Genomic DNA, 24,366 nt, shown 5'->3' with positions numbered 1-24,366 from the left:
AACAGGATGGCTCAGGGCACCCTCTGCTCAGGGAAACCCGGATACACTGCCCAGAGCATAGTCCTGTCGTAGCAGACAGGAGAAGGCAAGCCAAGCCCCGAGGATGGGGAGTCAGCCCTGTCCCAGCTATGTCATTCTCCTTACTAAGGCCTGCCTTTTCACTCTTCCCACCTCCTGACTGAACCAGCCTGACACCTGAATCTCCCTCTCTCTTGTCCAGTGTGGCCAGCCCCCAAACATTCTTCTGTGGGAACACAAAGGACCCTTCCTCCAGGGCCAAGCCACAGCCCTCTGGACAGAGAATAAGTGGCTCCTGAGGCAAGGAGAATGAGTAGGAGAGCAGAGGGAGGCCATCTATTTCCTAAGAACCCCCCACTCCCTCCCCAGCTGCTCTGGGCATGAAGAAGGGAAAAACCTGACTCATCACTGCTGCTGTGACTCAGAGGCCATAACTCCCCTCATAAGACTGTGGGAAGGGGAGCCCACCAGGGGCTCACAACCAGGACCACAAGCAGGTAAAGCCCAACTATCCATCTAGAAGCTTCTGGAGAATGCATCCTGCTACCACAACTGCAGGTCTGGGTTGCTGGCCTGACAAGAGCACTTCCCTCAACTTGGCTCCCTGATGGTCACATCCTCCAAGGCTGGTTTAGTAACTCACTGGTAAAGGGTGGGGATGGGAGGAGGAGAAAAACTCAGAAGGGTTGGAACATGGAGAGGTGGCTCTGAATCAGAGTGCCTAGGACTGTCTCTCAGTGTCAACCTCATAGGTGACCTGGGGCGGCTGAATCTTTGGACCTCAGTTTCCATGAACATAAAATGGGGCAATAATATCGACATGGAAGGATGGTTTATGAGGATGAAGCAGGATATGTATATGTATATATATGTAATCAGTACTGTGTGGAACACAAAGGAGGAGTGCAGAAGATGGTAACAATTGTCAATAGTTCTACATCTGAGAATTATAGTCTTTTTAAGGTTGGGGGTGTAGCTCAGTGTAGAATGCTTGCCCAGTATGTTCAAGGTTCTAGGTTCCATCCCTAGCACCACATTTTTTTTTTTTTTTTTTTTTTTTTGGTACTAGGGATTGAACCTAGACACTTAACCACTAAGTCATAGCCCCAGCTGTTTTTTTTTTTTTAAGTTGTTGATGGACCTTTGTTTTATTGATTGATTTATTTATATATGGTGCTAAGAATCAAACCCAGTGCCTCACATGTGCTAGGCAAGCACTCTACCACTGAGACACACCCCAGCCTCTACTTGTTTTTTAAAATATTTTCTTTTGAGACAGGATCTTACTAAGTTGCTGAGGTTGGCTTTGAACTTGAGATCCTCCTGCCTCAGCCTCCCGAGCCACTGGGATTATCGGTATGTGCCACTGCACCTGGCAAGTTTTTTTTTAATATACTTCACTTCATTTACAATAATCTTGTGTGGCAAGAATTAATATTTATAATAGATGAGGATTGAGGTTTGGAACCCCAGGAATCCAGTGAGTGGTTTCAGATCCTCTCACTCCCAGCCCACAGCCTGTCTCTGCCTTGCCTGCCAACTCCCCAGGACAGTAAGAATCCCTGGTGACCCTTCGCCTACACAGCTGACAGGCACAGAATCAGCTCTGCCTCTGGCCCAGGAGGGAAGGCTAGCTGGATACTATTGCCCAGTCCTGCCCAGCCTCTACCCAGACTGGTTCAGCTCTAGTGCACTTGGTGCTTCCAGAAATAGCCTCATCAGAGCAGATAAGCAGTACACCCAGGCTGCCAGAGCCTCAGATTCCAGAGCTGGGAGAGAACCCTGGATCTGCCATTTACTTGCATGACTTGGGCATGTTATTTAACCCCTGAGAATCTGTATTCTTATCTGGAAAATGGGGATACTAATAGTAACTACCTTAGGGGATTAATGAGAACTATGATAATAACCACAACTTTAACAATAATGGCCTACATTTAGTAAGTGCTTACCATATGCCCAACACTTTTTGAAGCACTTTATGTGTATTAAATTATCTCATCCAAAGGTCATACAGCTAGATGGCAGGCTGGCTCTGACCTGCACAGATCCTGTCTCTCCTGGATGTCAGAGGCCTGGAAGGTATTAAATGCTCAGTGTACAGGTGCTGGTCTAACAGAGGCTCAGGAGTCATTTCCAACGTGAACCAATAAATGAACCTCTTCTGACTATCTTCACTACCACAAGCATTACTACTGAATCTATTGTATACAGACTAGAGGAGGCATTTGAAGTTCCTGTAAACTACAAAGTAGAAAAATCTGTGAAAACACAAGGATTTGGAGCCTCTCGCTCCCTCTGCAGGACAACAGGATCCAGATCGCTGGTGGAGAGGCAATGGCCCCAACCCTGACAATGCCATGTCCCTCCCCTTTCCTGGAGAAAGTTCCAGATGGGAGGTACCAGTCCCTCAGGAGGGGGTGGAAATGGCCTGAAGCTCTGACTGTATCCTGGCCCCTGGGGGTGGTTGTGGAAGGGCCTCAGGGGCTGCCCAGGCATCCTGAGCTATTTATTTTGGCACCAACCTGAGGAGGTGGATCTGGAAGGTAGGGAGCAAGAGTGTTGTGCAGCCTCCAGGAGGGGGCCTGCAGGGGGAGCACAAAGAGGTAGGACCCCAGGCCTCCCACGGCATATCCCTGGCCTCCCTCTGGCCAGGTGTCAAGGGCAGGACCCCCAAACTGAAAGGAGAGGTTCTCATATCCCTCCATGCAGGCCTTCCTCACTTCTCCCTACAGCAAGGCCTGAGGGAGTAGGTAGGTGAGGCCAGGTTTGAGTCTGAGTTTAATAACCAGCCTCAAAAATTTTTTATACAGGAAAACTCTTGCACCCAACCTAAAGAAAGGTGTGAAAGGATTTCGAAGAAGCCTGTTACCTGAGACAGGTGAAGTGGAGCTGTTCTGGGTGGGGGTTTCACGTACATGCCCAACCCTGAGACGCCAGTGAAGGACCCGTGAGCCTCAGCTCTCACTTGGCACTGTCCACCCCGGGCCTCTCAGAAAGAGCTACTCATGCTGTCAGCCAGCCATTGCCTGGGCAGCACCCAACTCTGCTCTGTCCAAACTGGGACACCTCAGGCCAGGACAGCAGGAGCACTCCCTGGCAGGGCCCTTGGTGCACCATGTGGCCTAGAACAGGTCTTCTGGGGCTCTTCATGTGGGCCCCCTCTCTATACCACAGTTCCTGGGGACCCTTCTAGCTTTAAGACTCAACTCAGATCCCCTTGGTGGAAAGCCTGTGCAGAACTCCTGAGGGCAGAAGGTAGTTAAGGCAAAATCTTGATGCATGCGTAAGCACACACAGGCTGTACATTCTTTGAAAAAAAAAGAAAAAGAAAAAAAGAAATGCTACAAGACACAAGAGAGAGTCTCTCCTAGACCCCTGGCAACCCTGTTAAAGTGGAAACTGCTCAGATCACTCAGTCATTTATAAAACGTTCACTGCTTAGCTACCAAGGAGAGCATAGTAGATACCCAGATGAGCATGAGTCCCTGACCAGACCAGCTCATCTCTTTGGGCCAAGGCTGAATCACACAGATGATGCATGGCTAACCTTTTTGGTTTTGAAATCCATTATGTTCATGCTCACTATTTGGAAAATATTTGAATATTTTGGGAAATCCTTGGAATGTGCTACTCTGTGGCACATTTTAAAGAACATACAAGGATATGTCAAAATACATTCTACTGTTATGAATAACTAAAAAGAACAAAAAAAATTAAAAAACATACACGGGTCTAAAAAATAAACTTTGGAAGGTGTAGAGGAAAATGGGGTGGAAGGGGGTGGAAGACAGAAAGATAGTAGAATGAAACAGACAATATTACCCTATGTATTTGTATGATTACATGAATGGTGTGAATCTACATTGTGTACAACCATAGAAATGAAAAGTTTCCATTTGTGTACAATGAATCAAAATGCAGTCTGTAAAAATAAAAAATATTTTAATAAAAAAATAGGTTTCTAATTTTTCAAATAAAAAATAAATAAATAAATATGTAAGCTAAAAACTAAAACAAAACAAACAACTAAAACAAGCAGGCAAATGGGCCTGTGCTGGAGTGGAGCATGTGGCAGGTATGCTGGAAGCATAGGCTCTGGCCTGCAGCCTCAGTTTAAGCAGCTGCCAAAAGGGTGGGAGGGAGCTGGACTAGATCATCTCCGAGGACTCCAGCTCTGACCCTGTGTGACAGACTCTGGAAAGAGGCTCTTGCTGGCTGCTGAGGGCTCCAAGGGGAACAAGCTTTGCCCTCAACCTTGCATTTTCAGACTTCCCACCTCACCCTCCCACACATACAGTAACTTTGGCCTTCACTGCTGCTGGAGGAAGAGGCAGCCAGCAAGCTCTGGGTCTCAGTTTCCCTCTGAGATAATAATGGTGATGGGGGAGGGGACACACCCCTGCAGATGGATCCAGTGAAAAGGACCAGTTCCAGGAAGGGCCTCAGGCTACCTGCAGGTTGTCAGCCTGGCTCCGTGGCTATCCCACCCCTATGCTGACTGGGTTTGCCTGGAAGCTCCTTGCTGGGCCACACAGGACCTTGCCACCCCACGCCCACGGTAACCCAATTCTGCATGGTCAAATGACAGCTGAAGGCAGGGCCAGGGAGACTTAAGGCAGGAGAGGGTGACGATTACTGGCTGCCAGGGTGCTCAGGCCCAGACAAAAGGGTCATGGCCCAGATTCATTTCAACACATGATTCCTGAACACCCACTGTGATGGTGATCCAGCCAGGTCCTCAAGGGCCAAAGAAACTTTATTAGTTTAAGAATGTCTAAGGGTTAAAGAGTGTCTCCTCCTGGGCATGGCAGCGTATGCCTGGAATTCCAGGAACTCAGGAAGCTAGGGCAGGTAGATCACAAGTTCAAGGCTAGCCTCAGGAACTCAGTAAGATCCTGTCTCAAAATAAAAAGAACTGGGGGTATATCTCAGGGGCAGAGCACCCCTGGCTTTAATCCCCAATATTGTAAAAACAATAAATACAGAAAGGAAGGAAGGAAATAAAGACTGTCTCCTTAGGCCTTCCTTACTGATCTGACTCCAGTGGGCTCCCTGTTCCACACCTGGGTTGTCCTCCTAATTCAGCCACTGTGAACTCACTTTGCTGCCCAACTCCCCCCCTGGCCAGTTGGAATGTCAGCCCCTCAAGGCAGGGCCCTCCATATCGCTGAATGGATGGATGAATGGACAGATGGATGATTATGCCACCATACAAGCAGAGAGTGGCATAAAGGAAGCTCAGAACACGTGGACAAGGAAAGGAGGGAAGGGGCTTATCTGGCAGGACTTCCTAGAGGAAGTATGACCTGGTGAGCTTGGCCTTGAAAGAGGACGTGTGTGGCGATGTTTCAGGTGGCAGGTAGAGAAGCAGTCAAGGCCTGCAGCAAGGCTGGGACAGCAAGTGCAGCCAGCAGGGCAGAACAGGGTACAATGAGTGGGTACAGACCCCACAAGATCTGAAGGGTGCCCTGACCCCACTCATAAATGAGCCTCCTACTGAACAGTGCCCTTTATTCTTCGTTGACAAATTAGGACTCCAAAAATATCTGAACACAAGTCCACAGCATAGTGGGCAGAGTCACCTCCAGCTGTAGGATCACCCTGTCTTCTTTTCTAATTTTTGTGCCCCTGGATGACTGGTTCCAGTCGTAACCCACTGTGCCACCACAGGGCAGGGAAAGAGGTAAGGGATAAAGGGGAACTCCCAACCTTGTCATGACAAAGATCTTTCATTAATCCCTCCCCCAGGTTGCAAAGTAAGTTCTCTCCAAGTACATTTAGATGAAATATCAACGTTTTAACAATGGAAATGCTAAGTCATATGTCAATTAAAACTCTGGACCAACATATGGAAACTAGTGACACTGGTTCTAATACTGAGCAGACAGGATGCCAATCCAGAAAAGATGTTCGGGTCAACCTGAATGTCTGTGTGTCTCAGTGTTTCAAGGAGATGGGACAGGAGTAGAGGAACCAAGAAACAAGGCCAGTGGGGAAAGAACAGGAGGAAAAGCCCAAAGGCCCGAAGTCTCTCAAATGCAGGCGAGATGTCCCCACTGTCCACATGAGTTTTCCTCTTCCAAGGAAAGGGAATCTTGGGCTCAAAGGGGTTGAGGGGGAGAAAGACCAACCAAGGCTTTAGACACTGACTTGGAGCAATGTGGCAGGGAGGTGGGCAAGGAGAACTAATTTGACACCATTTTTTCACAGGGCAGATGTCAGGGCCAGAGTAACTGTCCAGGGGTCAGACCCTTGGAGGTTGTGTGCCTCCCAAGAAAACGGGCAGCTCCAAACCAGCCTAAGTGGCAAAGACCGAGCTGGCATCTACACAGAAAAAAATCTGGACAAATGCATACACCAATCTTCCCACCAAAGGAAGGGATGATGGGGCCTCTGACCTTCTAGGATATTTTTGGGGATGTGTGAATTTTAAGAATTAATACAAGTGTGCATGCATGCCTGCGCATGTGTGTTTTCCTTAAGTTTTTGTTTAAATGTGGTTTGATAGAAAAACCTTGAGATTTAACAGACACCTCTAAAGAAAAGACTGTTTCTAGCTATTTTGGATCAAATAAAGCTCCCACTTAAGTCACTTTGTGTGCATTTTACCTCAGATAAACTGTAAGGAAGTCGGGCATGGTGGCACATGAATGTAGTTTCAGCTACTAGTGAGGTTGAGCTGGGAGGGTCACTTGAGCCCAGGAGTTTGAGACCATCCTGGGCGAAATAGTGAGATTCCATCTCAATAAAACAAAATGAGCTAGAAGAGTATGGCTGGACAGGGAAAAGACAGGATGAGACCAGGAAAGGGACACCAGAGAGGACCTGCAAAAGGCAGAGGACATCTGAACTTCCGGTGGAGCCATTCTTAGGCTTCTGCCTGACAAGGGAAGGCAGACAGCTAGATGACCAGGAAAGCCACAGCTGACCCTGCTAGCAAAGTTTCCCACAGTGGCAGGCTGCAGGGCTTGGCCGGCCTAGGGCAGCTGGGCCATGCCCCATATCACCTGCCATTCCTGCAACCAGTTTGACGAGGGCTTAAGATCTGTGTCAAGCAAGAGCTGCGTCAGACCGGGGGAGGGAGAGGAGCTTCGAAGGGGCAGGGCAGACAGGTCAAGCCTCATTCTCTCAGGAGTACTCCACCAGCCCCATAGCAGCCTTCTCAGCCACACTGCCCTGGACCCCAGGGCCTGGGAGAAAGACCACCTCCTGCAGTGGCAAACCCAGGAGAATGCAAAGCCCCAGGAAGAAGGCTCCTGCAGATGGTGGCAGCTGGCAGCTCTGCGCGAGCAGGAGACCACCTGTTTTGCCCCAAACCTCCACCTTGCCACAGATGCCAGACATGCTCTGGCAGTGGGCTGGGAAGGAGGCGGCACACCACGGCAGCAGGAGGTATCTGTTTTCAGCACAGGCACCAAAGGGACAGGGAGAGTACAGGGGTGCAGCTCCCAGCTGGTGAAAAGGCATCCTCTCAGTTTCAGCTCAGCTGGAGGTCAAGAACTGCTGAGGCTGGCTTGCATGTAAGTATCTCGTCGCCGTGGTGACCTGGGGAAGCACCAGGCAGGAGCCAGCCAGAAGGCCAGAGAGGCACAGCCTTCTCTGTACTAGCAGTGGGCCTTGACCTTTCCAGCTGGGAAAGTGGATGCGAAGCACTCCTCCCTTCCTGGTTCCTGACCATGGGCAAAGGCACTGCAGAGGCCTGTGTGGACCACAAAGGTGCTCTCAGGAGAACCCAAGGCACACCCAGAAACAAGAATACAAAATCAGAAAGTGAAGGCCACGAGAGACATGAACAAAGACCAACAGGGCTGTGAAGGAGGGACTATATCAGGGGAACAGATACGGAAAAGGCTCTGGGAGGAAGATGGCATTCAACAACAAACAAGACACATCCCTGTGGACAGATGGCTCCTGCTACTCGGCTACTCCACAGGAAGAGACAAGAGCACCTTGTTTTGGGGCTCCCTCTGGCTGGCTGCTTTCTCCCATCCAGTCAGTTCCCCATTACCTGTCTCACTTTTCAAACCCTCAGTATTCCACTGGGCTGCCCCTTCCTTCCTCAAGCTGCCCATCAAGTTGTTCAACTACACATCCCTCAGTGTCACAATGTCCTGATAACTGAATCTTCCTGTTGCCTCAGTCTCCAAGTTCACAGTCCCATCCCCTTCACAGCTGGGGCCAGTTTCTCCATTTTGGGACCCATTTGGAGACCACTGTGCAGTGGCAGAATCTTAAAATACCACCACACAAGTTCTGTCAGGCTCCTCCTCCTGGAGACCCAAAACCTCAAGGCAACCTGCTCAGGGCCTAGGAACTGTTTATCAGTTTCCAAAGTCACTAGGCAGTTTCTTGAGCAGCAGTATCGGGCCCAGGAGTGGTCTGAAGGCCGCAGTCCAGGGCCAGACTCATGCCCTGGCAATGCCAAGCACAATTAGGAGTCCTTTGCCCACCAACTTTCTTATATTTTCTGATATTGAAAAGATGACATATGCTAAATGGAGAGAAATCACATAATAGAAACCTAAAAAGAAAAACAAAACAAAACCATAAGCCTTCCACACCCTATCTTCTCAATTCACATACATAATGCTGCAATCATATACTATGTACAACCGAAACTTCTACCATGTGATGTTCTCACTCCTGTTTTTATTTTAATCTGATGCCAGCTGCTGGCCCACTGATTCTCAACCACATGCTGCTGGTCAGATTCACCTACACTGCTCCACACAAATGCCAAGGTTTTATCCTAAACACTGACTCTGCAAATAAAAGAAATCCATCCAGAATAAATAAAACATTTCAAAAAATCCTTTTTTTTTTTTTTTTTTTTTTTCCAATCCTGGGGATTGAACCCAAGGATGCTGTATGGCTGAGCTGCATCTCCAGTCTCTTTTTTATTTTTTGAGACAGGGTCTAGCTAAGTTGCCCAGGCTGCCCTTGAACTTGTTATTCTCCTGTATCAGCCTCCTGGAGAGCCACTGTACCTGGCTTGGTGTCTTTATTTCATGAAGAATCACCCAATAGATATTTATTGAATACTTATAATGTGTTAGGCATTGTACAGGAAGCATTTCTCCATAACCAAAAGCTTATATCATTCTTCATTCATTCATTCATTCAAAAACATGTATTGAATTTCTACTATGCACCAGGCCTCATGCCAGGGAGCAGAGACAGAAGTCAAGAAGATAGGCTCTCAAGGTTAGAGCTAATAAGGGAGACAGGCATATAAAGAGATAGCTAGAAACCAATGTTCAAGAGCAGGGATAGTGAGGTACTGCAACCACAGATTCAAGCAACCACAGATTGCAAGTATTTTTTTAACTGCATCTGTACTACATATGCAGACTCTTCTTGAGGTTATTCCCTAAAATATGTAGTATAACATCTACAAGAAACTTGAACATTGACAGATCTTGTTGTTGAGGGGATCCTATAGGCAGCAACTACATATAGGAATCACAGGAACACAGGAAAGGGAATCTTGTTCAGTTTGTGGCAAGTCCAGGTCCTGAAGTCTGCTCTGACTTCCAACAGATGAGTTAGCCAGACCCAGGGCCAGGGGCTCTCCAGGTAGAGGAAACAGCATGGGCCCATTCTGACCTCTGAGGAAGCAGGGTCTGGGGAGCAGCCCACAGGGCTGCTGGTGTGGACCATGTAAGACAGGAGAAGGTCAGAAATGACGCCCAAGAGAAGGCTTTGGTGGGGCAGGGAGGACCATTAAGCCAGTGACATGGCTTGGACATTGCCTCAAGAGATGGGAGGACCTCTGAGGAAGGAAAGCGGAGGAAGGTATGCATTTTGACAGCTCACTCTGGACCTCATGAGGAGGAGTGTTTAAGGGGTCTAGACTGCAGGGAGGAAGACCAGTTAGGAGGCTGCTGCCACAACAGAGGAGAGACCATAGTGGCCTGAACTTGGGTTTTTCTGAAGCCTTATAATGTGGCAAGTGGAGTTTTAGTAACAAGGGAGATGAGGAGATGGATTTGAGAGGTACTTAAGTCACACATTAGATTGTTTTCAATTTTTTACACTAGAATGAAAGTCTTCATACATAAAGCTTTGCACACACTTCAGCTTGATCCCCTATGATGAAGTCCTCATTGTGGAACTTCCAGGTCAAAGGGGGATATTTTAAGGTTCCCAGTGCCTTTGCCAAACTGCTTTCCAGGAAGAGTACCAATTCCCACTTCCATCATCAGTGCAGACTGCCTGTTAGACCCTCTTAGGCTCCAAAAAAGGAGAGAGGTCAGCTCACATCCACCTCAAAGACCGTCAGAGGCAAGCTCCTCTACTTGACTCCAAACTAAACAACTGTGCCCAGGAGCGGGATTCTAGACTGCACCAACAGCACTCTGGGCTGAGGGGCTGTGCTCTAGAGATGGACTAGGACCTGGAAAAGGGCACTCTTCCCATCCCGTCCCATCTTCCTTGCTGCTGCCAGGAACCTGGTTAACAGTGTTGTCACTCCCCTGCTCAAAAACCTTTCATGGCTCACCACTACCCAAGCAGAACTCCTTGACATGGAACTCATGTTTCCAAAAATATAATCTTCAGGCAGCATTCCCACTGTTCATGCATTCATTCATTCAACAAATATTTGAGTACCTACTATTTGCCCACACAAAACAAAGTTATGATTCTCATGCAGTTTACATTCTAGAAGAATCATAATGCATAGTGTGTGTCAGGTATCCATAAGTGTTATACTAAAAATAAAGCAGAAAATGAAGCCAAGAGAGGAGACATAATTTTAGAAAGCATGATCAGGGAAGGCCTCTATCAAGGAGACAGGTGCAGAGGCCAGAGTAGAGCGGGGAGTGAGCCGTGCAGACATCTGGGGCCTGTTTGGCTCTCACTCCTTCCACCACACTCAGACCACACCACAGCCACCAACCCTCCATGGACTCCCAAGTCTCCATACCTCTGCTATTGACTCTCTCTCCTGAAGACCCCTCCTCCACCTGTTGACACTGAAAGTTTCTATGCCCAGCTCAAGTGTTACCTCTTCTATGAAGCACTTCTCTTCAGTCCTTGTGACTATGAGCATGTCAAGGCCCTGAGTGTTCCTTTAGCTTTGTATCTGCAGTGCCTAGGGTGTGACAAGTGAGAACTTCTATTTTGGCATTGACAGACCATGGGGTTTCCACACATGCCCTTTCCAGACTACACTGAGAGTTGCTGAAAGCCAGAAATTGCTTGAGTCAGCCTCTAGTTCACCAAGTTTGTGCAGCACAGATTCTGACACACAGATGTTCACCAAGTAGGAAGGACATGTATGTAAGTTGTCAAAGACATAGCAGGCACATTACTGATGGGGACACGTTCTTCTCTTAACACATGCAAGTGAAAATACTCTCCAGCTTTTATAGTAGAACTGCTAAACGTCTATCCAAATCCTTCCCCCTTTGTCTTGGGTACAAGGTGGCCCACAGAGACTGTGTTCCCAACCTTTCTTGCAGCCAGGGTAGCTATGTGACTCCACTGTTGCCACTGGGATATGAGCTGAAGGGATTGGTGCCATGGTGGACCTGGTTTCAAGGACAGTGGGCATGCCTTCTCCACCACTTGCCCTCCCTTTCTGCTGGCTGGACCCTGGAAATGGTGGCAACCCAGCTTCAACCATACAGACAGCAATTCCATAATGGAGCAACACCTTCAAGGGAATTGGATCCTGGCATGACCACAGCATTTGAGGTGCCCCCTCCCCTGTCTGTGCATGTCAAAGACCTCAGAGCCATTACATGAGACAGGAAAGTAAGCTTCTCTAAGCCACTGCATCCTTAGGCCCCCAAGACACAATGGAGCTTTACACTAATGAATGCATGCATCTTCACAGGGTGGACCAAGCAGCAGAGAGGAAGCTGATGAAATTCTTAAGAACCTTTCTTACTGTCTAGCGGGAGGAATGTTGAGTCCTGATTCCTGGTCAACCCAGTAAGGTTTAGAAGGATCAAGAGAGGAGGTGTAGCCTGGGGTTATAGCTCAGTGGTAGAGCACTTGCCTAGCATGTGTGAGGCACTGGGTTTGATCCTCAGCACCACATAAAAATAAACAAACAAAATAAAGGTATTGTGTTCATTTGTAACTAAAAATATTTTTTAAAAGAGAAAGAGAGAGGAGGTGAAATAAAGGAAGTGTATAAGGACAGGGCTGGGAGAGGCAGCACCAGAGCCCATAAGAGGTTTAAAAACTCCAACATCCATTGGCAAGAATGGTGTTTTGGATCTGAAATGTCCCCCAAAGGCCCAGGTATTAAAGGCCTGGTCACCAGCCTGTGGCATTTTGGAAGGTACTGAAACCTTTAAGGAGTGGGGCCTACTTGGATGAAGTTAGGCCATAGGGGTGGGGTGCCCTCGAAGGGCATTTTGAGACCCTGGCCCCTTCCTGTCTCTCCCTCTCTTTGCTTCCCCGTTGCCATGAGGTGAACAGGCCTCCTTCCTCAGGGGCTCTTACCATGACATACTGGACTGTCACAAGACCCATGGACTGAAACCCTGAAACTATGAGGCAAAATAAATCTTTCTTCCTTTCAGGTTGATTATCTCAGATTATCTCAGATATCTTTGTCATGGTAATGGAAAGCTAACTAGTACAAGGGGTTAGGGACATAAAGCAAAAGCAGGTATTTATTCTAGCCCCACTTTGTGGGCTTCCTCACACCCATCCTGCTGGCTCCTGACAAAAAAGGGAACAATAAGGAAAATGAGGCAGTAGCTGACTGGGGAAGAGAGGGGACATAGCCTCACCAGTCACTTCCCACCAAGGACCCAGAGTGCTGTCTTCCTCTACCACAGGAGAAAATTCTGGGTCTGCTGTGCCCAGCACTACCTCATCTTCACTTCTGAATACTCTCAACTCTACCAAGTCATGCCCCACCAGAAGCACAAAGACTGAGGACAACCACTGCTCTCTCAGTACCAGGTACCTGGCCATCTGCATGACACCTCTCACCCACCTCCTATAATCATCGCTTTAGGTTTAGGCCAGTGCTGGGCTGAGTACCATTGAGGAAAACTGTGAAGACAGACCCTGTGGAGAGGAAGTGGAACAGGCTTCACACTCCGGCCCTACTTAAGCAAGCTTTAGTTCTCGATCTGTAAAGTAGAGATAATGATGTTACTTTCCAGGGCATTAGAAAACACAGTATGTCCCTAGTGCATGGAGGGTTCTCCACAAATGTTAATGGCCCTTCATTGCTCCCAAATGACTTCCTCACTGTCCTGCCACAACCTATGAAATTCTTACCACTGGACCTGTCCTTCAAGGTTAAAGCACTGTCTATAAAATGTTCCTGTGGAATAAGTCACCTTCTGCAAAGGACAATGAAGTGTCTGGGAGCCTGGCAGGCTGGCACCCAGAGCCACTGGCTGAGGTTCTGATGGTAAAGCTCCCAGGTGCAAACAGGACACCCAGAATTAGTAGCTGGCTGCAGGGAAGGCCTGAAGAAGACACTATATAGAAACACAATGTGTCAAGGTGGCTAACCGTCAAGACCAGGGGGTCTGCATGTGGGCAGGGGAGAAGAAACTAAGGCAGTTAGGAGGCAAACTAGCTCAGGGATGCCTCACCAGAAAAAAGAAAAGCAGGCAAGAAAGGGGACACAGAGGTAAAAGGCCTCTAAAGGAGACCAAGGAGGACCTCACTAGGGTAGCCCAGGCCCTATAGCTCTGGCCTCCTCTGAGGCACTCAGTCATTACGTCTGGCCCTTCCAGATCCTTCCTGCGAGCTGTGATGTTCCCAGCACCATGTGACTTCCCATACATTCATCCCTACCCTCACATTCCAGCCAGGTACATTCTGCAGAAGAAAGAGGCTAAAAGCTTTGGCCTTACTATTTAGAAAGAGCTCTCAGAATCTTGCCCATAATACACGTTAGAGGTTAGGAAGCAGACAGAATGTGTCTGGGCAGTTCAAAGACAAGATCATGCATACCCAGAGCTGTTTCTGGTCTGGCCACAAATTTAAGATGACCTAGGCAAGTCACATACATGCCCTCTCTTTGACCCCTACTGTGCTAAAAGACAAGACACCAATGCTCACCCCAACTTAAATCTCAGGAACAATAACAGGAATACATCACCGAAGGATGCAGACCTGCTCGTGCAGAATTAGCAGGTGGGAAACACAAGGAAGGCACACTAGGCTCATGCAATTTCACAGGAACTGCTCTCACAGGGCATGACCTGGGACAATGAGGCAGGCCATAACATATTCTACAGAGGCCAGGCTCAAGCAAGGAAGGATTTCCTATTCACTAGCATATTCAAGAGCTGGCCTCACTCAAGGAAAGTCTGGCTGGCTGCCTGACAAGGGTGCTAAGTGGAGCAGCTCCACACTGGGTGGGTAGCTGGACAGCATGACCTTCATGGCTTTTCCAACTCTAATGACCTGCCGTAGCACTTCGGCATTGAAGAGGCAAGCTCATCTGTATCTTTCAGGGCTCAATTCCAATAACTGCCAGACTTGCTCCTACAGTCTCTGAGGTTCAGAGAGGCCCCCACTCATAATAACTTGCTTGATATTGTGGCAGGGTCTCTGGAACCACTCCATACCCCTCTGCATCACAAAGCCAACCACAGGGGCACAGAAAGCAGGCAAGGGAAACCAAAATTCAAAAGCCAGTCAGGTGTGGTGGTGCATACCTATGATCCCAGCTACTCAGGAGGCTGAAGCAGAAGGACTGCAAGCTCAAGGACAGCCCGGGCAACATAATGAGACCCTGTCTCAAACAAAACAAGTCAAAGGACAAGCAGTCCAACAATGCAAACATCTGTAGTCCCAAGAAGCCCAAAACCAGCTGGTTGGCACCACTAACAGAATATGTGTGCATTGATCCTAAGACCTAACCCTACAGTCAGCCTCAAGGCTAGGGTCCAGAAACATGACCAGGTGGTTATGTAACCCATTTCAAAAGGGGACAGGACATGATGACACCCAGCTCCTATTGGTGGAAACCCAGATCAAAGCCTACAGCTGGGACTTCAGAGAAACATAGGTGTCCAGGATGGTCTACCCTGGAAACTGTTGCTTATGCCTGACTGACAGTGGCTCTGCCAGATCAATTCAGAAGCCACCTCTACCACCAGGTGTGGTAGCACACAATGTAATCCAAGCCACTCAGGAGGCTGAGGTAGAAGGGCTGCAAATTCAAGGCCAGCCTGGGCAACTGAGACACTGTCTTACAATAAAATAAAACGGGACAGAGTTGCAACTCAGTAGTATAGTGGTTGCCTACCAAGAGCAAGACCCTGGGTTCAATTTCAGGGAATGGGTGGGAAGGGAAGGGAAGAGAAAAAAACGAGCCTCTACTGGGCTTAATTTTTGCAGAGCTAGATCCCACTAAAGCTGGAGAGATCCTAGGAGACCCTACAAGTGCATGCTGCAGCTGATGCAAACATTCCCTCTCAGCTGACCCTGACCTTCCCTGGAGGCTGGACTCTCAGAGGCAGTTCATTCCAATTTCAGACTGCTCTCTTTTAGAGAGATCTCTCTTAAGAGGAACAAAACACTAGCTTCCCAGAACTTCAGTAGCAACTGCTCTATCTACTGAAATCGCATCACAAATATCCAGGCAGCAAGCACTGTGTAAGGATTCAGATCACTCAACAACTGCAGGCTCTTGAGTCAGAGGGACCCATTCAAATCCCAGGTAGCTGATCCTGAGCAGATCATTTCATCAAGCCCCTCATTAAGTAGAAATGACAGTGTCTTCCTTGTGGACTATTGTGAGGATTAAGTGAGATTGCGTGTGTAGCCCTGGCTCACTGTGTCGGGTAAGCAAGGGTAAGAACACCACAATGACAAGACAGACTTCCTGATCTCCCTACACCTTTGCTTTTTTTTTTTGTTTTGATTTTGTTTTTGTTTTTTTTTCCAAACAGTCCCAGATCCTTATGACATGATTTCAAGTTCCCCAAACATTCCCTAGTTTCTCTGTCCTTGGGCAGCTGGAGCACAAAGGCAGATCTTGGGAAAGGAAACAGAAACCCGGGTTAGCATGCACTCAACCCTCCCAGTAAGGTGCTGGAGGGGGCCAATTTCATCTTCAAATTGACCTGAGCAAGAGGAGCCAGGTGTCAGGCTGTCCTTCAGATTCACCATTGAACAAGATAGGATCCCTTCCCCCATCAGCTTAGAGTTTAGGATACTCCATAAATCAATGGTCATGTGTATCCAAACACCTCGTACAGAACTCAAATGCCACTTCCTGCGGGCGGGTGCAGTGGCACACACCTGTAGTCCCAGTAACTCAGGAGGCTGAGGCAGGAAGATTACAGGTCGACCTGGGCAATTTAGTAAGACTCTGTTTCAAAAGAAAAAATTAAAAGGGTTCGGGGAATCTCACTCAGTGACAGAACATCCCTGGGTTCAATCCCCAGTACAAAAAAGAACAACAGAAGCCACTTCCTCACTTAGGCCCTGCTCCCCTCCCAAAGGAGAGGGGCCATACATCCTGCACAGTCTGCCCTTATCAACCCTCATTTGCATTTAAGTCCATTATCCTTGCCTGTGGGTGAAAGGCTGTATCTCAGGTGAGAAGATTAAAAAAAAAAAAAAAAAGTAGAAAGACCCATGATATTCCAGATCAGCACAGAACTCAGCACAAAGGAGGCGCCTGAGTGGGGACTGGCAGGCCCTGGGCCTCAGACTCTAGTCCAGCTTCCCCAGCACCTCTTCTCCTCACAGTCCTTACACCTGCTGTGGTTAGGTCAAAGCAGACAGTCACCAACTATAGCCCCATGGCAGCCAAACTCTAGGTACTGGTTCCATCTAGTGCTCTGGACATGGCCTCCTTCTCCTGTCTCCATGAAAATACCTCCTCACCAGGACGGCGAAAACTGAGGTAGCCACTTGCTTCTTCCAGGGGCTTCTTTCCCTATTTGGAAGGCATCAAGCTCTGCTGTCCAAGGGCCTTCCCTCATGCAGTTCCATTCCCAGCGCCCCCGGGGTTGTGCCAATACACAAAGGCCGACCAGGGCCAGCACATGTTCTCTCCCCACAGGGCTGCCTCAGCCCTGAGGAGACATCTTTTGTAATCCACTGGAAGGTACTGGCCGTATGGACCAGCTGGTGGCCCTGGCCTGGGGTGGGGCTGCATGAGACAAACATGCTACCTCAGTTTTAGCATTCAGAGGTTGGTTTTATTGTTTCTTTTTCAAGAAAGTCTTCCTGACCCTTCACTCAAAATAATTCACTTTTCCAACCTCATAATTCTCTCCCCAAACACTATTCCTTCTTTAGTGGCATGCCTTATAACAACAGTTGAGCATAATCCGTTTTCCCGTTATTTTGTAGGTAATTTAGCAAGGATAGGGCCCTATCTACTTTGTTCAACTGCAAATCCAAGACCAAGCACCAGGCCTGACCTGTGGCTACTCAGTGCACACTTGAGCTTTTTGGAAGTATGGACCCGTCCCTGACTCAGGATGCTTCCACTTAACTATTTTTCAGCTTTCTGATGGTGCAAAGACATGTCCATTCAGTCATTCTGTTGTTCACTTTCAGTACAGTATTTAATAAATTACATGGGTTAGTCAATACTTTATTATCAAATATACCCTCTGTTAGATGATTGTGCCCAACTGTAGGTTAATTAAGTGCACTGAACATGCTTACGGTTTTAATTTATGTTATTTTCAGTTTATGATGGGTTTATCAGGACATGATCCCTTCATGAGTTGAGGAGCATCTGTATATGCTTCAATTAGCCAAAACTCTCGAGGACTAATGGCTTACTTTGGGCATACAGCAGGAAGAGTGGTAAGGCCACTGGGTCAGTCACCCAGAGCCCAAGGGAGTGTAATCCAACTGAGACAGGCAGGCAGGATGGGTAAGAATAGTTTCCGCTGCTGCTGACTGAGCACCATGACAGGGCGCCAGGCACCATGCATATTCCACTTAATCTTCACAGCTGCACCATGAGGTAGGTACCAGGAGAAGGAATGGAGACATTAAGAGGTTAAAGAATACAAACACAAAGTAGTAGACCTGGGATTTAAACTCTGCCTTAGTCTTATTCAAACTTCTGCTCTTAGCCACCAAGTAACAAGGTTTCCCTTTATAGGGCTCTGGTCCCAGTTAGCAAACCAGAGTTTACTGCATCTGCCCAAGACCCTGGACCATTTAACATGAACCATACGGTGAGAACCATCCCCAGAGAACTCCAGTAAACCCCTGGCCATAAGAGACAGAACTACAGGACACATACAGTCTCTTGCTGGGAGATGCTGTGTCAAAGCAGACTTTCACACACACCCCTACCTAAAACTGCCGTGCCTGCCTCCACTTGGGAATTACTGTATATCAGCAAGATTTTGTCAAATTCCACTTTTCAATAGTTTCCATTTAAAAAACAATGTATTCTTCCAAACCTAAAATATGATTATATTGAATGCTTTTCAAACATCACTTATGCCCAGAGATTGCAATTCATTCCCACCCCACAATGACAGTCACCATTCACAGATAATAACAGATAAAAAAAGCCTACCACCAACATTAGAAATGCCCCAAGTCAGTACAGAATGTGCAGCACAGGCCACCTTGGGGGCATTTCAAGCACACTCAGAATAAGATGGCACTCTGATCTAAGTGGGTAGATCAGCAGAGGAAAGCTAAGGGATTTCTCTGCTATTCCTCCTTCAGAAGCCCCTTTGTAAGGATAATATAAATGAAGTTTTTGTTTTTCTGCAGTTCTGGGGATGGAACCCAGAGCTTCACACATGCTAGGCAGGCACTGACCTAGAGAATTACACTCCCAGCCCTTTTTACGTGTGCCTCGCCTCCTAGCTGGGATTACAGATGTGTGCCACCACACCCAGCTTCAAACAAAGTTTTTAAGGTTTCAGGAAGACATTTTCCCAACAATGTAATGGGACATTGGTATGGGGGAATCCACAATAAAGAGAAATATTCTGACCCCCTACTATCTAAAGTTTCTCTCTGTTGCTTGGGGTATGGAGAAGAGACACAAAGCACATCTCCGACAATGACACTGTGGGGTTTCTTATCTGGGCTCATGACTATTTGCAACAGGTAACTGGGGGAAAGGAGAATTTGAGGTCTAAGTAAGAGGTCTAAGTGGACTCTGGAGATGCCTGGCCCTCTCACCACTCTCCTCCCCCAGTGGGAGGCAAGTACATGGCCATGGTAGAATGGCATTGGGACTCAGGTCACAGGCTCTAGTCTAGTTCCACTTATTGGTGATGTTGGCCAAATTACGTAACTTCTCTGAGCCCCAGTTTCCCTCTACTGTGAGAAGATGTGGATCAGTATGATAAAATGAGATAGTACATGCACAATGTTTAGCAGTGTCTGGAAAATAATGTGACCATGCAAAATATTTATAAGTGTTAGCTTTATTATGTCTACTACTATGATTGTTTCCCAGTAGGAATTCAGGCAGCTGGAAGGGCAATCCAGAGGCACCTGGCAACCCTCTCCTCCTCATTTCCTATTTATTGTCACAAGTGACTAACTCTGTGGCTGAGGACAAGAACAGCTGGGCAGGCAAGGGAGATGCACAGCTGCTGTGTTTTAGGGAAAGCAATACTCTAAGGGGCCAAGCTGGGGAGCGAGCTGGCAGAATACAAAGTCCGGCCTGGGCTGGGGGAGAGCAGGCAACTCCTACAGAGGCTCTGTGGGAGAAATGGAGAGAAATAGCCAAAGGAGCTGCAGGAGGAGACAGACACACCAAAGACAGTGTGGGGCACAGGAATGCTTTCCTGGAGAAAGCCAGCTGCAGGTGAGCCAGAAGGAAGCCTCAGGCCAGTGGGCACATACAGGAAGAGCAGGGTGTGGGCAGCAGAGGAAAACTGTGCCCCATCTTGAAGGAGGACAGCTGGAGAGAAAGAACCAGGTCTCCCAACACAGAAAGGTCAGGATGCATAGGAAGGAAGGCCACAGCTTCTCCTCTGCTTGACCATGGGTGCCCCATTCACGCCTTCTCCATCTCCCCAGACTCAGCAGGCCCCAGAACTAGTCAATATTCCAGTCACTGCACTGCCTTCTATCTCCATCCGGGTTCTTTCCCTTAGGCCAGTGGCAAAACTGGATACAGGTTTCATCATTTCCCCTTTTCCTGGTATCTGTGAAATAAAACACGAGCACTCTGGTTTTCTCTGTGGCAAACAGGCCAAGGAGGCCAACAGGCGTGAGGGGGATAATCGACTATCAAGGGGCCACACTGGAATATCAAGGGGTAAGCTTCCCCACACTCAGGCCCTTTTGCTGCCCCTCTTCTTTCTTAGAAGGCAAGAACAGCCTTCTCCCTTGTGCCTCAGTCTTGCCCCGGGTCACTATACACACACAGCAGCTATCAGGAGAATCTTAGAAGTTACCTGGAGTTAAGAAATCCATGATCTAATTGGTCACTCAGATGTCCCCAAACTCAGGTTCTAGACAGGTCCAAGTATCCACATTATCCCTGGGTAATACACAGTGGCCATCCATATGCCCAGGGAGCATGGGGCAGCTCTGGTGGAGATGGCATCAAGACACAGCCCAGGTTCAGAAGGGTCATCACATAAAATGCCATAGCAACAAGACTTCCTGCATCTGTGTGACTTCCTATGCATGAAGCATTGTCACATACATAACATTTGACTTCCCCACAACTCTGAGGGATCTAGGTAGATATTGTTTTCATTTTGAAGAGGAAGCTGGATTGACTTGGTTGTGGTCATAGTTCCTAAGATGCAGAGCTGATGGGCCTGAGATCCATTCTCCAGCAGGAACTTCACCCCAGGACTTCCCGTCCAGCTCTGAAGACATTTCTTCCCAACCTAAAACAGCAATCACAAAATCTCCAACACCCTACTGCTCCTTAGAGGGAGTAATTTCTCCCCCTCCCAAAGTTCCCAGTTGTATCAGCCCCTCCCCAATGCCCTTACCCACTGCCTCTCATTTCTCTGGTCTGTATTCTGCTTCAGCCAACCTGTCATCAAACCCTGTGAACTTTCTCAAGGCAGCTTCCATCCACCTTGCACTTCCACTCCCAACCCTTGCCCCTCTGCCTAGAGCAGCAGGTCTCCTAGTTGGCCTCCCTCTTTCATCATGTGCTATCCCTTCCCTAGCCACACTCTGTATCTTCTGAGCCCAGAAGTGCTCTTCCAGGTCCCTTGCATGCCCCTAGTCACAGGTTCCCAGTGGCTCTTCCTCACCCTTGTCCCTCAGTTTGGCAGTCAAACTACCCTTCAGGCTACACTGCTTCTACTCCCTCCCCAAAGCACTTACTTGCCACGTCCTCCCTGCACCTTTGTTCAGGCTAGATCTGGCCCTCCTCTGTCCCATCTCCTTCAAGGCTCCACTCTCCAGTATTTGCAGCAACCTGATTAGAGACTAGGAGCCCTAGGCCCTGAAGGGGCAACCTCACTTTGAACGCAATCCAGCCCCTGCTAGCTGCCTATACCAAGGTGGTCCCGTAGGGAGAGAAGCTGATCCACAGAATGCTGGCACTGGTGTGCTCATCCATGGAATAAGGCAATGAGTAAAAGAAGACTGGGCTGTGGAGAGGGAAGCCAAGAGCAGATGCTCGCACAAAAGCAGAGGTCACACGGCCTCAGAGACAGAGCCACCTCCACTCCCTTCCAGTCCCACCTCACATGGGGCTGGCTGCCTCGCCTGTCACCCATACTCCTTCCCTGAGCTAACTGGCCAGGCTTCTGTCCCTGTGTGGAACACTGTTGACATTAGGCTCAGGGAGCTCCGTCCCATCCTTACAATAGCCCCAACTGGAGGAACCGTGTACTAGACAGCAGCAACTAAGTTCTGCCTAGGGTACTTCTTTCAAAATCTCCTTGTGCAGCTATTATATACACCCTGGGAACCAGAGATTCTCATTGAGGCTGGCAGGAGCACAAAGTTTCACGGCTGTCTGACCAGCTCAAAGTTCTCCTTTTCAGGAGCTATCCACAATCTGCACAGTGCCTGGAGTGGTCCCTATCAGACCTGTTTTGTCTTGTGTGACCCCATCCCCTGGGCAGGAGCTGAGCACACTAAAGGTGGAGACCTGACACCAGCAGGATCAAAGAGACCCTCTCCTGTGGGAATACAGACTTTGGACTATGAGGCCTTAGTCTGTTCAAGGATGGTTGGAACTGTGCGGATCACCTGGGACACGCTGGCCAAGGACAGGGAGAGGAAGCAAGTTGTAGAGAAGAGGGAAGCCACAGAGAAGAAAGCTGAATGACAGAGGCAGGGGGTCTAGCAAGGTTTTCCAAGGCAGCAATCCTACCCGTGGGGTCCTTTTTGCTTAAGCAAGATTCAGTTGGTTTCTATTACTTGCAATCAGGGGGTCCTAACACAGCTGGGATCTCCCTCTTAGATTTCTCCACGAATACAGAGCAGGCACTCTACCAACACTTGCTGAATAATGGGAAACTGGCCCCAGATCCTGGCTTTCCTATTTCTGCCAAAGGCACCATTGTGCTTTACAAATACTCTCTACATAAAGTGTGTAACTCAGCCCCAGGCAACTCAAATTAAATGTGCTTTCCTTGCCTAAAATGCATTATATCCTCATTTTCATCTCTTCTTTGGGCACACCAGCACTAAAAGGAGCAGGCCAGAAATAATAGCCCTTCAAAGTGCAGGCCAGCAAGCCAAACTGAATCTGCAAGCTCTGTGCTATTCCCTGGCTACCCTACTACAAACAACTCTGCCCTGAGATTTATGCCCACTGCCACACGACTAGTTTACTCAGGATGACCATCCACAGTCTCTAAGAGGTCACAAAGCTAGCAATCTGGCAGATTATGCCAGAGACCATACATGATGTCAGTCTCAGAATCCGAAGTCATGAAGAAACCTCAAGAGAATTGTCTTGCCTATTGGTTTTCAAAGGACACCAAAACCTATGTGGAATCCCCTGGGGATGCACTTCCTCTGGCTTTAACCAGTGCAGTGTCCATTTGGTTGTATCTATCAGGTTGTCTTATGACTGGCATCTGTCAGTGTTCCAGTAGTTGAAAAAAATTGTACAGAATCCTGTTCCAAACCAACTCCTTATCATTCAAATGAGAAGCCAGAGACCCAAGGTATTACACAGAGAGGACACAACAGACTTGGCCCAGGCTGCTCACTGCCCCTACCACACCCCCATTGGCTGAGTGCTCTTTCTGAGGTGACCCCGCCGGCATCAGCGGAAGGGTGATGCTAAACCGCTTGAACAATGTGGAGCTGTTCTGATGCTAGTCCTTCGCTATATATAGTTTCTCCCCTGAAATGACCTCACACAGTAGAAAGGTTTGTGGTGTGGCAAAACCGGCTGTGTCCCCAACTCCAGAGGAAGAGAACTGGGGTAAGTGGGAAAGAGGAGTCTGCAGGAGGGGGAGGACTTCAAGTGATGGGTGGGCAGCAAGTTTTTGAGACATTTCTGGAGAAATTCTTGCCTTTAAACCCTGGGCAACATAGGGAAGGGTCTACTTGACATTCTCTTGTGGTGGATGATGAAACGAGTCCCAGGTTTGGGGAGGTGAAGCCACTGTGGCATGACAGGCTCCAATGTTGCCCGCTCACGGATGTCGGGTGCCTCTTCCTAAACCCTTTCATTCATCTGCACCCCTTGCACAAGAACCAACAGGGCCTCTCATTTACCTGAATGCCCCCATTTATCATGCAAGGACTTCTGTAATCTTGATTTCGCAATTGATTTGATCCTATTGCCTAAAAGAAAAGAAAAAGAAAAGCTGGACGAATAAACATCAGAGGAGCCTGGAAACTCTCTGGGTGGTGTACAAAGACTTTCTTCTTTGGGCTTTCTGGTTTTGTTCACATTTTTCACATGAACACACACACATTACTTTTACAATAAAGAAAATCATATTTGCTTGATTCTCTCTAACCTACACCCCTTACTCAAATCACTAAACCTTCCACAAACTGTGCCCACTTACCCCTAAGACCTGCTCTATTCCAACCCTACCCCAACCTCAAGGAGCAACTTGGAGACCACCACCCTCAGAGGTCTTACTTTTTTGGGGGTGGGGGGGGTACTGGGAATTTAATCCAGAACAGCCTGAACTACATCCCCAGGCCTTTTTATATTTTACTTTGAGACAGGGTTTCGCTAAGTTGCCCAGGCTGGTCTAGAACTTGCAATACTCCTTTCTCAGTTTTCCAAGTGTCTGGGGTTACAGGTGTGCTCTGCACCTGGTCAGAGGCCCACCTCTAAATACTGAGTCCACAGGAACCTCTCCCATCTCAACTCTTTCTGAAGTGTCTACCCATGCCTTTGTCTCAGCCTGTCTATAAAGCATGATTTAGCACTTATCTACATACTGTCTTGTTTAAAATGGTATCACATCTTTGCTTTTGCTTCCTCTCCCAGGAAGACCATAA

At 48.1% G+C, this 24,366-nt stretch overlaps 1 protein-coding gene across 2 annotated transcripts in view; it reads right to left on the bottom strand.

Moving 5' to 3' along the window:
• Positions 1-24,366, bottom strand: part of Ubtd1 (ubiquitin domain containing 1) — a 52,641-nt gene that overhangs the window by 13,972 nt on the left and 14,303 nt on the right. The window contains exon 2 of one of the 2 annotated variants that reach the window (XM_047553035.1): positions 23,623-23,691. The exons of the other annotated variant lie outside the window; for it this stretch is intronic. Within the exon in view, the coding sequence (XP_047408991.1) occupies positions 23,623-23,691 (69 nt within the window). The remainder of the gene's footprint in view (positions 1-23,622; positions 23,692-24,366) is intronic. 2 annotated transcript variants of the gene reach the window in all.

The sequence above is a fragment of the Sciurus carolinensis genome, chromosome 5, assembly GCF_902686445.1.
Source record: "Sciurus carolinensis chromosome 5, mSciCar1.2, whole genome shotgun sequence".
Taxonomy (NCBI): domain Eukaryota; kingdom Metazoa; phylum Chordata; class Mammalia; order Rodentia; family Sciuridae; genus Sciurus; species Sciurus carolinensis.
The sequence above is the reverse complement of the archived record's forward strand: the minus strand, read 5'-3'. Positions and strand labels throughout refer to the sequence as shown.